Below are 16458 nucleotides of genomic sequence, written 5' to 3' on the forward strand. Positions count from 1 at the left end.
AGCCAGCTGCCTAACACTACAATGGCGAGTATTACAACAATGCAAAGCAGCCACAGACTGCACACAGCACAGCCAGTGATTTTCATACAGAGGTGGCGTTACCAATAAAAAATCCTAAACAGCCTACTTACATAGAGAAAACATAAACAGCCTACTTACAACTACTACACTGACAAAAAAGGTCGCTTCGTCGGAGAAGACAATTCGTCTGAGATAACCATCATCGTCCTCAATACGTGATAGCATTTCGACCGCTATGTCATATCGACGTGTACTGTCATTGGGCAACAAGGCCTGAACGATTTGCACTTTGTATGTACGAACCTTTGATAGTTTGTAAAGAATTAGACACCAGTTTCATATTTGTATCTTACATCTAGCCTGAGTTATCAATTTATGTAATCGGGGAAAGACTTTTCGGACACCCTGTACTTCTGAAACTAATAAACACATAAAATGAATTTTATTTTTTGATGAATGGGGAACTCAGAGGTCTTCATTATCCCCCCCCCCCCCCTTGAGATACACGGCGTATGTCACTGCAGCGAGCAGGTCTTGAGTTACAGCTTCCACAGCTGCTGTCATGCGATGTCTCAGTTCATTCATTGTCACTGGTAACGGAGGTACATAAACACAGTCTTTTATAAATCCCCACAAGAAATAATCACATACAGTTGTTTCCGGTGACCTTGGAGGCCATTAACGTAAGGTTGAATCATTTGGCCCAGTGCGACCGATCTATCGTTCAGTAATCCTTCGATTTAAAAATTCCAGCACTTCCAGATGATAGTGCGGCAGTGCGCCAACCCGTTGCTAAATGAAGTCGTTCGAATCAGTCTCCAGCTGTGGGAAAAGAAAGTTCTCAAGAATGTCGAGATGCGTGCTTCCTGTAACAGTGCTCTCGGCAAAGAAAAATGGACCATACATCTTTTCCCCTGAAACTACACAAAACATATTAAATTTTGGAGAGTCGCTCTCATGTTGTACGCCTTCATGTGGTTGTTCCGTACCCCTTGTTCTCACATTATGACGGTTCACCTTTCTATTCAAATGGAATTTTGCCTCGTCACTAAACACTAAGCGTGGGAAAAAAGTGTCGTCCTCGATCTTGCCAAGAACGAAATTACAGGACTCCGCACGTTTTTGTTTGCCACCTTCACGAAGAGATTGCAGTAGCTGAATTTTGTGTGGTTTCGTGTGTAAATGTCGACGCAACACACGCCAGACGGACATCGGGGGCAGTTCTGCGGATTCCTTGTGAAATTATGGCGGATGTGACACCCTCTCTTGCCTGAGATTATGTTCAAATTTCGTCGAGTTGTTTTGAACGATCCCTAGTATTTCCAGCATGTAACCCACAGCAAAAATTGCTGTTGCACTACGCTCCAAACGGATCACGTTCAAATGGGTTGCAGCCCCATAATGTCCTTAGAGAAGAGTACCAGCAGTACCGAAAGTTGTAGTGCTGTTCATCGCATTAAGAACTGTCGATTTCGATCACGTAATGTGTGAGAATCAGTGGCCCAAGGGAGGAGTCGTTTCATTGACGTCCTTCAAGCCACCTCCTGAGGCGTCTTCGTGTCGATTCTGAACCGTGGTGTATCTGAAACTTTTTCTTCCGCCACTCATAAGAGAAAACCGTTTGATTGCGGTGTTGGAAGGTGAGGTTATGATCTCTGTCGCAGAAGCGTTAAAAGAAGGTATGATATGTGGGTAAGAGGGGATATGATGACCTCTCCACCGAATGAGACGTTCAGGGTGGTGCTGGGCAGAATTTTGGTAAAATTTAGCGCCAATGTGACGTCATTATCCTGCCATACACGTCACGTGAATTTCTGAACCCTGGCCTTTTTCCGCCTGTGTCGCCACCTATCTGAAGAGTCGCCGAACCCGAGGGTGACGTCACGGGGTGCCACTCTTTCCTATCATCACGGAGGAAGGCTTAGGCGCCTTCGAGCCAAGTTTCGAACTTCGGTGTCCCAACGGCAGACAGATTTAGAAAAAGTGACCCATTAATTCGCAGTGTTCGTAATCAGTGGTTGCCCATTAGACGTCTATCGAGTAGGCAAACCTACACACACAGCTGTACCGTGGGAATCACAGTACCTCTTCGATACAGCACCACCTGGTTTTTACAACTACCTTGAGGCCTGATTTTAAACAAAACAAGTGTTCACAGCAATGTTAATAAATCGTTTAGAATCTTTAAATGGTTTTTAATTTCATCAGCTCATTAAATCACAAATTTATTTTACTAAAACTACCTTCTCCCCGCTTGGATCTCGACACCGTATAAATTTTAAAAAAACCTTGAAGCTTATTATCTGTGAGGAAAACGGATGTAAAAAAACTGAAATTGGGGTGCAACGGTAAAGAGTTCATGCGTTAACAGGCACAGGTCCAGATATTTCAAGTATGAAATACCAATAGACCTGAATAGAGGGACACCCTAATGTTATATTTAATGAAATTACGAAAATTATACAATTTATTTGTGTACAAGATTTGATGTTTTGCCCATAGGATCCATTACAAACAAATTATCTGAGATAGCGACTCGCGAACTCGCTAAAAACATACACTACTGGCCATTAAAATTACTACACCACGAAGATGACGTGCTACAGACGCGAAATTTAACCGACAGGAAGAAGATGCTGTGATATGCAAATGATTAGCTTTCCAGAGCATTCACACAAGGTTGACGCCGGTGGCGACACCTACAACGTGCTGACATGAGGAAAGTTCCCAACCAATTTCGCATACACAAACAGCAGTTGGCCGGCGTTGCCTGGTGAAACGTTGTTGTGATGCCTCGTGTAAGGAGGAGAAATGCGTACCATCACGTTTCCGACTTTGATAAAGGTCGGATTGTAGCCTATTGTGATTGCGGTCTATCCTATCGTGACATTGCTGCTCGCGTTGGTCGAGATCCAATGACTGCTAGCAGAATATGGAATCGGTGGGTTCAGAAGAGTTATACGGAATGCCGTGCTGGATCCCAACGGCCTCGTATCACTAGCAGTCGAGATGACAGCCATCTTATCCGCATGGCTGTAACGGATCGTGTAGCCACGTCACGATCCCTGAGTCAACAGATGGGGACGTTTGCAAGACAACAACCATCTGCACGAACAGTTCGACGACGTCTGCAGCAGCATGGACTATCAGCTCGGAGACCATGGCTGCGGTTGCTCTTGACGCAGCATCACAGACAGGAGCGTATGTGATGGTGTAATCAACGACGAACCTGGGTGCACGAATGGCAAAACGTCATTTTTTCGGATGAATCCAGGTTCTGTTTACAGCATCATGATGGTCGCATCCGTGTTTGGCGACATCGCGGTGAATGCACATTGGAAGCGTGTATTCGTCATCGCCATACTGGCGTATAACCTGGCGTCATGGTATGGGGTGCCGTTGGTTACACGTCTCGGCCACCTCTTGTTTGCATTGACGGCACTTTGAACAGTGGACGATACATTTCAGATGTGTTACGACCCGTGGCTCTACCCTTCATTCGATCCCTGCCAAACCCTACATTTCAGCAGGAAATGCACGACCGCATGTTGCAGGTCCTGTACGCGCCTATCTGGATACAGAAAATGTTCGACTGCTGTCCTGGCCAGCACATTCTCCAGATCTCTCACCAATTGAAAACGTCTGGTCAATGGTGGCCGAGCAACTGGCTCGTCACAATACGCCAGTCACTACTCTTGATGAACTGTGGTATCGTGTTGAAGCTGCATGGGCAGCTGTACCTGTACACGCCATCCAAGCTCTGTTTGACTCAATGCTCAGGCGTATGAAGGCTGTTATTACGGCCAGAGCTGGTTGTTGTGGGTACTGATTACTAAGGATCTATGCACCCAAATTGTGTGAAAATGTAATCATATGTCAGTTCTAGTACAATATATTTGTCCAATGAATGCCCGTTTATCATCTGCATTTCTTCTTGGTGTAGCAATTTTAATGGCCAGTAGCGTGTAAGAGAAACAGTTCGTCCTGAGGTCGATGCCAGTGGCCCCGAAGCGTCTGTCTTTGCAACTTGTTCACGGTCATGGCGAAGCATAACCTCGCGTCGCGGGAAACTGCGCGCGTTTCAATTTCAAAGGAGATGTGTTGAGAATGAGGTGTGTGCTTGGTGTGAAAACGATTTCACCAGCTCCACAACCCGTGAGAATTCTAGCTTCTTTAATATTATTACAAAGCGACACCACTTTAAGAAGAATTCCGTTACACAGCATCCAAGGGGTTAAATTACGAAGCAGCGTAATCGGAATACCCGCTTTCAGAGCGATTTTATGCGCAGTCAGTCCGGCTGCAGAAAGGGAGTTAAGAAACTCTACCGGATAAGTGATAACATCAGTCTCGCGCAGAACGTATTTATGGACCGTTATGCCACCTTGTTCTTATCATTTTTCCCAAAGTACTCTGGTTCGTAGCCACAACTTGATCATTTTTGGGCGTCAGTATTGCTAGTTGACAAAGCCGAGAATTGTCTTGCTGTGTTTCTTGGGATACATCTCTATCAACGAACCCAATAAGTTCCTCCATCGAAGGAACAATTAGACGAAGACTCTCTGGCAAGTCACTAACCCATTCCATTTCGGCAATATACCCTAGCCGATTTTTATTGAAACGTCCGAGAATTCTTACGCACGGAGATTGCCACCCAACTCAGCCCTCATGTTCCTCGTCAGACTCAATTTCTGCACCCAAGGCCAGAGCAAGAAGAGTTTCGCAGATGCGCCCACCTCATCTGCTCTAGGTCCTCGGATTATTATGACGGGTAGAGTCTGGCGGAAATCACCACAAAATGAAACACTGGACCCTCTCATAACGCGATTGATTCGCCGGATGTCTTGCAGAGTGCGACTGACTACTTCCACTGCTCTTTGTGTTCCATGGTGTATTCGACCCCAATGATCAGGCTACACTCTGGAAAGATCTTCGAGATACTGCATTTACTGCGGTTTCATTTATGCCTGGATCCAGACGTGTCTTGAACATAGTGTGCGCATTTTCCCTCCATGGAGTAACGTAGCAGCAGTCCCACAAACCCAACAGCTAGTGTTGTCTTCCCTTGTTTTATGATTTCAGCCATAAGTAACAGAATTAAAAAAACTTTGTCTGTGCCAATAGGGGAGTGAGGGAAATAGGTTTCATGCTGCTATTTATCAACACTCCATAATACTTTGTCTTATAATGAGTTTTTCTCATCGAAGAGGTTCTATTATTATTGTTCATGATCTTAGGCATTGCAGTAGAACTATAATTTGTCTCCACAGCATATTCGCGATTAACTCGGGGACCGTCAGCGGTTTCCTATTGTTCTGGAAGATCGTAATGACTCTAAGGGCTACCACCAACTGAAATAATAACATCCTGAAACGAGCAAAGGCAACGACTGACAATACTCTCATCAGATTATGCTGCACTGCCTCCATAAGCACGCCTATCCGCGAAGTATACACTATGTGATCAAAAGTATCCTGACACCTGGCTGAAAATGACTTTACAAGTTCGTGGCGCCCTCCATCGGTAATGCTGGAATTCAGTATGGTGTTGGCCCACACTTAGCCTTGATGATAGCTTCCACTCTCGCAGGCATACGTTCAGTCAGTTGCTGGAAGGTTTCTTGGGGAATGGCAGCCCATTCTTCACGGAAAGCTGCACTGAGGAGAGATATCGATGTCGGTCAGTGAGGCCTGGCACGAAGTCGGCGTTCCAAAACATCCCAAAGGTATTCTATAGGATTCAGGTCAGGGCTCTGTGCAGGCCAGTTCATTACAGGGATGTTATTGTCTTGTAACCACTCCGCCATAGGCCGTGCATTATGAATAGGTGCTGAAAGATGCAATCGCCATCCCCGAATTGCTCTTCAACAGTGGGAAGCAAGAAGGTGCTTAAAACATCAGTGTACACCTGTGCTGTGATAGTGACACGCAAAACAGCAAAGGATGCAAGCCCCCTCCATGAAAAACACGACCACACCATAACACCACCGCCTCCGAATTTTACTGTTGGCACTTCACACGCTGGCAGATGACGTTCGCCGGGCATTCGCCATACCCACACCCTGCCATCGGATCGCCACATTGTGTACCGTGATTCGTCATTCCACACAACGTTTTTTCACTGTTCAATCGTCCAACGTCTACGCTCCTTACACCAAGCGAGGCGTCGTTTGGCATTTACCGGCGTGATTTGTGGTTTATGAGCAGCCGCTCGACCATGAAATCCAAGTTTTCTCACCTTCCGCCTAACTGCCATAGTACTTGCAGTGGATCCTGATGCATTTTGGAATTCCTATGTGACGGTCTGGATAGATTTCTGCCTATTACACATTACGACCCTCTTCAACTGCCGGTGGTCTCTGTCAGTCAACAGACGAGGTCGGGCTGTACGCTTTTGTGCTTTGCGTGTCCCTTCACGCTTCCACTTCACTATCACATCGAAAACAGTGGACCTAGGAATGTTTAGGAGTGTGGAAATCTCGCGTACAGACGTATGGCACAAGCGACAACCAATCACCTGACCACGTTCGAAGTCCGTGAGTTTCGCGGAGGGCCCCATTCTGCTCTCTCACGATGTCTAATGACTGCTGAGATTTCTAATACGGAGTATCTGGCAGTAGGTGGCAGCACAATGCGCCTAATATGAAAGAGTATATTTTCGGGGGTGTCCGGATACTTTTGATCACATAGTGTAGTTGTGCTTTTCGTTTGTCATAAGTATAGTGGGATGGCACATCGTTGGTCATAAGTGTTCGAGCACAACTATCTTCCAAACACAGAATGAATTAAGCTGAGAGTGTGGCCAGAATTTTCTAAACGCCCCTGAACGTTTTCAGAATTGAAATAGACTGGCTGACCGTTTTCTAAATAAAAATCTGAGTGTGTAAGAGTATGGTGTCGTTCGTGAATAGAGAAACCCGGTATCCACCACACTGCTTCCTAGATACTAAAATAGCGACCTGGTATTTGATCGCCTCGCCACGAACAGCACTCTAAAAACCGAATGTCGCCTGCTCGCTTCCCTTATTCACGTATTTGAGATGTATTTGATAGTAGTATCCGGCATTCAACTAGTGTGTATGGTACTACCCAGCGATCGTCTAGTGCAACAGATTCGCCACGCATATTAACTTTAGCATTGAAACTACCATCTTGAGGAGCCCAGCGGATACCCGTTCTCATCAGTAACATTTTCACGAGTAAACAGTGAGAAGTGTGAAGTCATTCACATGAATGCTAGAAGGAATCCGTTAAACTTCGGTTACTCGATAAATCAATCTAATCTACTGGCCGTAAATGCAACTAAATACCTGTTGTTGTTGTTGTTGTTGTGGTCTTCAGTCCTGAGACTGGTTTGATGCAGCTCTCCATGCTACTCTATCCTGTGCAAGCTTTTTCATCGCCCAGTACCTATTGCAACCTACATCCTTCTGAATCTGTTTAGTGTATTCATCTCTTGGTCTCCCTCTACGATTTTTACCCTCCACGCTGCCCTCCAATACTAAATTGGTGATCCCTTGATGCCTCAGAACATGTCCTACCAACCGATCCCTTCTTCTGGTCAAGTTGTGCCACAAACTTCTCTTCTCCCCAATCCTATTCAATACTTCCTCATTAGTTACGTGATCTACCCATCTAATCTTCAGCATTCATCTGTAGCACCACATTTCGAAAGCTTCTATTCTCTTCTTGTCCAAACTATTTATCGTCCATGTTTCACTTCCATACATGGCTACACTCCATACGAATACTTTCAGAAATGACTTCCTGACACTTAAATCAATACTGGATGTTAACAAACTTCTCTTCTTCAGAAACGCTTTCCTTGCCATTGCCATTCTACATTTTATATCCTCTCTACTTCAACCATCATCAGTTATTTTGCTCCCCAAATAGCAAAACTCCTTTACTACTTTAAGTGCCTCATTTCCTAATCTAATTCCCTCAGCATCACCCGACTTAATTAGACTACATTCCATTATCCTTGTTTTGCTTTTGTTGATGTTCATCTTATATCCTCCTTTCAAGACACTGTCCATTCCATTCAACTGCTCTTCCAAGTCCTTTGCTGTCTCTGACAGAATTACAATGTCATCGACGAACCTCAAAGTTTTTATTTCTTCTCCATGAATTTTAATACCTACTCCGAATTTTTCTTTTGTTTCCTTTACTGCTTGCTCAATATACAGATTGAACAACATCGGGGAGAGGCTACAACCCTGTCTTACTCCCTTCCCAACCACTGCTTCCCTTTCATGTCCCTCGACTCTTATAACTGCCATCTGGTTTCTGTACAAATTGTAAATAGCCTTTCGCTCCCTGTATTTTACCCCTGTCACCTTTAGAATTTGAAAGAGAGTATTCTAGTCAACATTGTCAAAAGCTTTCTCTAAGTCTACAAATGCTAGAAACGTAGGTTTGCCTTTCCTTAATCTTTCTTCTAAGATAAGTCGTAAGGTCAGTATTGCCTCACGTGTTCCAGTGTTTCTACGGAATCCAAACTGATCTTCCCCGAGGTTGGCCTCTACCAGTTTTTCCATTCGTCTGTAAAGAATTCGTGTTAGTATTTTGCAGCTGTGACTTATTAAGCTGATAGTTCGGTAATTTTCACATCTGTCAACACCTGCTTTCTTTGGGATTGGAATTATTATATTCTTCTTGAAGTCTGAGGGTATTTCGCCTGTTTCATACATCTTGCTCACCAGATGGTAGAGTTTTGTCAGGACTGGCTCTCCCACGGCCGTCAGTAGTTCCAATGGAATATTGTCTACTCCGGGGGCCTTGTCTCGACTCAGGTCTTTCAGTGCTCTGTCAAACTCTTCACGCAGTATCATATCTCCCATTTCATCATCATCTACATCCTCTTCCATTTCCATAATATTGTCCTCAAGTACATCGCCCTTGTGTAGACACTCTATATACTCCTTCCACCTTTCTGCTTTCCCTTCTTTGCTTAGAACTGGGTTTCCATCTGAGCTCTTGATATTCATACAAGTGGTTCTCTTATCTCCAAAGGTCTCTTTAATTTTCCTGTAGGCGGTATCTATCTTACCCCTAGTGAGATAGGCCTCTACATCCTTACATTTGTCCTCTAGCTATCCCTGCTTAGCCATTTTGCACTTCCTGTCGATCTCATTTTTGAGACGTTTGTATTCCTTTTTGCCTGCTTCATTTACTGCATTTTTATATTTTCTCCTTTCATCAATTAAATTCAAAATTTCTTCTGTTACCCAAGGATTTCTGTTAGCCCTCGTCTTTTTACCTACTTGATCCTCTGCTGCCTTCACTACTTCATCCCTCAAAGCTACCCATTCTTCTTCCACTGTATTTATTTCCCCCATTCCTGTCAATTGCTCCCTTATGCTCTCCCTGAATCTCTGTACAACCTCCGGTTCTTTTAGTTTATCCAGGTCCCATCTCCTTAAATTCCCACCTTTTTGCAGTTTCTTCAGTTTTAATCTACAGGTCATAACCAGTAGATTGTGGTCAGAGTCCACATCTGCCCCTGGAAATGTCTTACCATTTAAAACCTGGTTCCTAAATCTCTGTCTTACCATTATATAATCTGTCTGATACCTTTTAGTATCTCCAGGGTTCTTCCATGTATACAACCTTCTTTCATGATTCTTAAACCAAGTGTTAGTTATGATTATGTTGTGCTCTGTGCAAAATTCAACCAGGCGGCTTCCTCTTTCATTTCTGTCCCCCAATCCGTATTCACCTATTATGTTTCCTTCTCTCCCATTTCCTACACTCGAATTCCAGTCACCCATGACTATAAAATTTTCGTCTCCCTTCACAATCTGAATAATTTCTTTTATTTCATCATACATTTCTTCAATTTCTTCGTCATCTGCAGAGCTAGTTGCCATATAAACTTGTACTACTGTAGTAGGTGTGGGCTTCGTATCTATCTTGGCCACAATAATGCGTTCACTATGCTGTTTGTAGTAGCTTACCCGCATTCCTATTTTCCTATTCATTATTAAACCTACTCCTGCATTACCCCTATTTGATTTTGTGTTTATAACCCTGTAGTCACCTGACCAGAAGTCTTGTTCCTCCTGCCACCGAACTTCACTAATTCCCACTATATCTAACTTCAACCTATCCATTTCCCTTTTTAAATTTTCTAACCTGCCTGCCCGATTAAGGGATCTGACATTCCACGCTCCGATCCGTAGAACGCCAGTTTTCTTTCTCCTGATAACTAAATACCTAGGAATTACAATTACGAACAATTTAAATTGGAAAGAACACATAGAAAATGTTGTGGGAAGCCCAACCAAAATCGTGTATTATTGGCGGAGCACTTAGAGATTTATTAAAGAGACTACCTACAGCGCGCTTGTCCGTCCTCTTTTGGAGTACTGCTGTGCTGTGTCAGATCCTTACCAACTGAGTACATCGAGGAAGTTCAAAGAACAGCAGCACGTTTTGTATTATGGCGAAATAGGGGAGAGAGTGTCACGGACATGACACAGGATTTGGGATGGACAACAATAAAACAAAGGCATTTTTCTTTGCGATGGAATCCTCTCACGAAATTTCAATCAAAATTTTTCTCCTCCGAATTCGAAAATATTTTGTTGACGTCGACCTACGTAGGGAGGAACCATCATCGCAATAAAATAAGGGAAATCAGAGCTGGCACTGAAAGATATAGGTGTTCGTTTTTTCCGGGCGCTGTTAGAGATTCGAATAATAGAGAACTACTGTGAAGGTGGCTCAATGAACACTCTGCCAGGCACTTAAGTGTGATTTGCCCCGAGTATCCATGTAGATGTAGATGTAGAGTGTTGCCCAAGGAGGGCAAGTTCCTGAGTTCGAATCCCGGTTCGATACACAGTTTTAATTTGCTACGATGTTTCAAAAAGAAACATGTCGCCGCCAACCTAACACTACACAAACTCATGTAAATCAGCCCCTCTAATAAAAATAGTTTTCATATTGCTGTCGAAAAAATAAACTCAATGTTCTAATCTACATCTGTCCGTGCTGATTGAAATTTCCTACTGCGGAATAATCACATTTATTTCCGAAGAGTCCACCAGCTGCCTCTAAAAGTTCTTTAGTGCCTGCTGTGTACCGCATTTAGTAGAGATTTTATTATATTCTTACACAGGATGAAGAAGAACTCCACCGACAGACTTTCCGAGGTTGTCCACGGATACCTTCTGAGTATATTGGTATCAGAGACCGAAGGTATCCCGAGGCTCGTTACATAGTTATTGTATTTCGTTTGGTTCCTTGTCCAAATTAGCTGTGTATCTGTATAGCACTGAAAATGTTGCACAGTAGTGCGAATATCGGCAGTAGCGTTGTTTGTCTTGTTTATATTCGTTCGCAGTATATATATATATATATATATATATATATATATATATATATATATACGCCGTTATGATCAGACCGTGGAAGAAGAAGGTCATTGCTGTGGTGCTGCAGAGAAAATTACAGAGCCCTAAAAAGGATGTCTAGTCCGAAGTCCGCAAGTGGCATACATATTGTCGCAGAAGAAGCCGAGTAACGCAGTCACCGTAGTGTAGTGGTTATCATACTAGGTTGTTACACGGAGGGTCGTGAGTTCAAAACGCCGGCACGGTAGCTCAGGGTGTTCGGTCAGAGGGCTGTGTGCTCTCTGTAATAAAAAAACTGAGTCAAGGCATCAACGATCAACTTGAAGGGTTGTCTTGTCACGTCTGCCCAAACCAAACTCAACGAACTATATCGAACAAAATGAAAAACAAACAAAAATTCACCTGAACTGAAAAATTTTAACTTATATATTCGGTTCGAGTACATTCTAGCAGTATCCACAAATGGCAAGAATAATTGTACTGGAATGTTCTGCAGCCGCATATGCAGTTTTATGTGTTCTGGCCGGAGGCAGTTCGCTCAGCGCTCTTGTATGTGCAAGTGCTGCATAAACCTTCGTTAAGTGAAGTTAGTGCTAGTCATTCATCTACTTACACCTTCCTCTATGTGACAATATTACATACAGGGTGGTCCATTGATAGTGACCGAGCCAAATATCTCACGAAATAAGCGCCAAACGAAAAAACTGCAAAGAACGAAACTCATCTAGATTGAAGGAGGAAACCAGATGGGGCTATGGTTGGCCCGCTAGTTGGCGCTGCCATAGGTCAAACGGATATCAACTGCGTTTTTTAAAATAGGAACCCCCATTTTTTATTACATATTCGTGTAGTACGTAAAGAAATATGAATGTTTTAGTCGGACCACTTTTTTCGCTTTGTGGTAGGTGACGCTGTAATAGTCGCAAACGTGTAAGTACGTGGTATCATGTAACTTTCCGCCAGTGCGGACGGTATTTTCTTCGTGATACATTACCCGTGTTAAAATGGACCGTTTACCAAGTGCGGAAAACGTCGATATCGTGTTGATGTATGGCTGTTATGATCAAAATGCCCAACGGGCGTGTGCTATGTATGCTGCTCGGTATCCTGGACGACATCATCCAAGTGTCCGGACCGTTCGCCAGATAGTTACGTTATTTAAGGAAACAGGAAGTGTTCAGCCACATGTGAAACGTCAACCACGACCTGCAACAAATGGTGATCCCCAAGTAGGTGTTTAAGCTGCTGTCGCGGCTAATACGGACATCAGTAGCAGACAAATTGCACGAGAATCGGGAATCTCAAAAACGTCGGTGTTGAGAATGCTACATCAACATCGATTGCACCCGTAACATATTTCTATGCACCAGGTATTAGGCAACTACTTTGAACGTCGTGTACAGTTCTGCCACTGGGCACAAAAGAAATTACGGGACGATGAGAGATTTTTTGCACGCGTTCTATTTAGCGATGAAGCGTCATTCACCAACAGCGGTAACGTAAACCGGCATAATGTGCACTATTCGGCAACGCAAAATCCACGATGGCTGCGACAAGTGGAACATCAGCGACCTTGGTGGGTTAACATATGATGCGGCATTATGGGAGGAAGGATAATTAGACCCCTTATCGATGGTAATCTAAATGGATCAATGTATGCTGATTTGCTACGTAATGTTCTACCGATGTTACTACAAGATGTTTCACTGCATTACAGAAAGGCGATGTACTTCCAACACGATGGATGTCCGGCACATAGCTCGCGTGCGGTTGAGCGGTATTGAATAGCATATTTCATGAGAGATGGATTGGTCGTCGAAGCACCATACCATGGCCAGCACGTTCACCGAATCTGACGTCCCCGGATTTCTTTCTGTGGGGAAAGTTGAAGGATATTTGCCATCGTGATCCACCGACAACGCCTGACAACGTGCGTCAGCGCATTGTCAATGCATGTGCGAACATTACGGGAGACGAACTACTCGCTGTTGAGAGGAATGTCGTTACACGTATGGCCAAATGCATTGAGGTTGACGGACATCATTATGAGCATTTATTGCATTAATGTGGTATTTACAATTAATCACGCTGTAACAGCATGCGTTCTCAGAAATGATAAGTTCACAAAGGTACATGTATCACATTGGAACAACCGAAATAAAATGACCAACGTACCTACGTTCTGTATTTTAATTTAAAAACCTACCTGTTGCTATAAAATTGTGAGCCATATGTTTGTGACTATTACAGCGTCATCTATCACAAAGCGAAAAAAGTGGTCCAACTAAAACATTCATATTTCTTTACGTACTACACGAATATGTAATAAAAATGGGGGTTCCTATTTAAAAAAAAACCAGCTGATATCCGTTTGACCTACGGCAGCGTCATCCAGCGGGCCAACCATACCGCCATCTGGTTTCCCCCTTCGAGCTAGACAAGTTTCGTTCTTTGTAGTTTTTTCGTTTGACGCTTGTTTCTTGAGATATTTGGCCCGTTCACGAACAATGGACCACCCTGTATAGTATGCACATATGTCTCTCTGTTCTTTACATTTCCTCAGTCGCAGTCTTGGGGATCTTCAACCTTTGAAAAAAATCATTAAAATAATGTCATTAAAATAAAAACGTTGACCTTGAGCTTGCTACGACGTTAGTAACATATGAGATTTTGCACCTCGTGAGTGCGATGGCTGTGTAGGCTTATGTTATTATATATAACGGATTTTATTGTATATTTGGTATGGAGGGATTGACATGAAAAATGTATGTGAGATGTATAGTGACAATGTTCAAAAAATGGTTCAAATGGTTCTTAGCACTATGGGACTTAACATCTGAGGTCATCAGTTCCCTAGAACTTAGAACTACGTAAAGGTATCTAACCTAAGGACATCACACACATCCATGCCCGAGGAACGATTCGAACCTGCGACCGTAGCGGTCACGCGGTTCCAGACTGAAGCGCCTAGAACCGCGCGGCCACATCGGCCGACAGTGATAATGCTCAAGAGATGGGTAGATGGTACAGGTTGGTAGGGTTGCTGTTGTTGGGAGACGGTGGTCTGGAGTTTTAATTTGCAACGTAGAATAGGCTTCAGTTGAGAGGCCTGTTAGATTTCATGGATGATTTCATGGTCTGGGGGGGGAGTTGAAATTACCTTATAATGGACCATTTAATGCGTGCGTGTGTTTGTGTGTGGAGATACCATGGAGGTGGGGAGAGATGACAGAAGCGCGCCAGAAAGAGGTTACAGTCATTTTTTTACAGGTGATGTAGGGCTGAAGAACCTCCTCCAGTTGTTTGAGGAGATGTAGTAGCTTCATCAGTTGGTATACGATAGTAAACAGATGCCTCAAGCCCGGCAGCATGCGTGATGTTCAAAAATTTTCGTGGAACAGTAAGGTACAGGAGGAACGGAAATAGGTACAAAATTTTCGAAGGTGACGGTGTCATGGGTGTAAAGATTTGAAGACGTTCAAACTGTTGGTAATTACTCGTCATGTTCATCCAGGTAGTAGTTTGACTGAGTTTAGTCTCTTGTGGGCTATCTTTCGTCCATTGTGGTTTAGTATTGTAATCAGGTGAATTTAAAGGTCACGTTCTCAGTTTGTAGTTGACGAGAAACTGTGCAGAGCTGTGTTGTCGCCCGCAGAACCACGCGAGCGTCCAGCGGCGGGTGCGCGCAGTGCTGACGGCGTCCAGCGTGTACTACACGGGAGTGAAGGCCAACCTCATCAAGAAGGACGCCGGCGACTTCACCATACAGCCCAGCGCCAGTGAGTATCGCGGCGAGCGAGGCTGCGAGTCCAAGCTGTGGCAGCGCGCGCCACTTCAGTCAGTAGGCGGCTCTGACGTTTAGTCTCTCTCTCTACACACGCTTTGCCTCGAGAACCGGTGGGCGGTGACAACAACTCATCTGTTCCATGCTGCGGTCTGGTGACACTTCCATGGAGACGCAGCATTATTCATTGTCGTCCGCACCAACACTTTGTAATGCTTGGCAACATGGAAAGTGTCTGCCCCCACTCTGCTGTCAAGCATCACTAGACCACCCCCCATCCACCCCCACCCCTACCAATCTATCCTTTTCTCTCTCTCTCTCTCTCTCTCCCTCTCTCCTGTGTGTGTGTGCGTCTGTGTGTGTGTGTGTGTGTGTGTGTGTTGTAACACTCTGCGCTACTGCACACGATACTCATTAAAGCCTGTACTATGGTAAGTTGACGGGCTTCACCTTATAAGAAAGGATTTTTGGTATAGATATTGAACGCGTGTACCTGAATGGAGGCAAATCAGACTTACACCCACTCAGTAATAACAATGATACGTCAAACAATTCCGAAGTGCAACTACACATTAGGACGGACAAGAAACAACACAGAAGATGCTACCAGTTTGTTAATAAAACGGTCGCCAGCCTAATTAGGCATTAACTGAGTTTCTTCCCTGTACAAGTTGATGTACGTGCATGCAAAACAACACGTAATAACACTGCATAATATGGTAAATTTTAGAACCAGAAAATCTACTGAACCGATAATTTCACTTTCCGTGCTAATATGGATAAACCATAAATACATAACATTACACTATAATGTTTACTACAAAACTTCGTACTGTCCATTGATCTGATTGAAATCGGACATAGGTTACCCTAGAAATAGCACTTTCGAAACACACACAATGTCAATTTTGATAAAGGTAAAACACTGATAAATTTTGGTTTTATATTGACTTTAACTTTGCTAGTCATATCAGTTCAGTACACTTCAGAATTCAAATGAATAAGAAAGAAGGGGGGGACCCTTAAACTGTTATGATCACTGTATTGAAAATTTTGATTATTGAAATCATTAAGTGCTCAAAATTTCCAATATATGAGTTACTACTCTTTTTATCTTATTTCCTGCTCATTTAAATATCATTATATCTGCCTCAAAATAATTAAACTTCATTACTAAACCAATTTCAAAATTATCTTCCAACTTTGTCAGACCTTTGTTATTTACCTATAGATTCATTAACAACAAAGTTCTTTAAACATCATTCTAACTTAGCTAGGTCTGCAGGTAATTATT

At 43.5% G+C, this 16458-nt stretch overlaps 1 protein-coding gene across 1 annotated transcript in view; it reads left to right on the top strand.

Annotated features, from left to right (window-relative positions):
• Positions 1–16458, top strand: part of LOC126412369 (hemocyte protein-glutamine gamma-glutamyltransferase-like) — a 389080-nt gene that overhangs the window by 312229 nt on the left and 60393 nt on the right. The window contains exon 11 of the mRNA XM_050081937.1: positions 15036–15159. Within this exon, the coding sequence (XP_049937894.1) occupies positions 15036–15159 (124 nt within the window). The remainder of the gene's footprint in view (positions 1–15035; positions 15160–16458) is intronic.

The sequence above is a fragment of the Schistocerca serialis genome, chromosome 7 (genome assembly GCF_023864345.2).
Source record: "Schistocerca serialis cubense isolate TAMUIC-IGC-003099 chromosome 7, iqSchSeri2.2, whole genome shotgun sequence".
Classification (NCBI taxonomy): Eukaryota; Metazoa; Arthropoda; class Insecta; order Orthoptera; family Acrididae; genus Schistocerca; species Schistocerca serialis.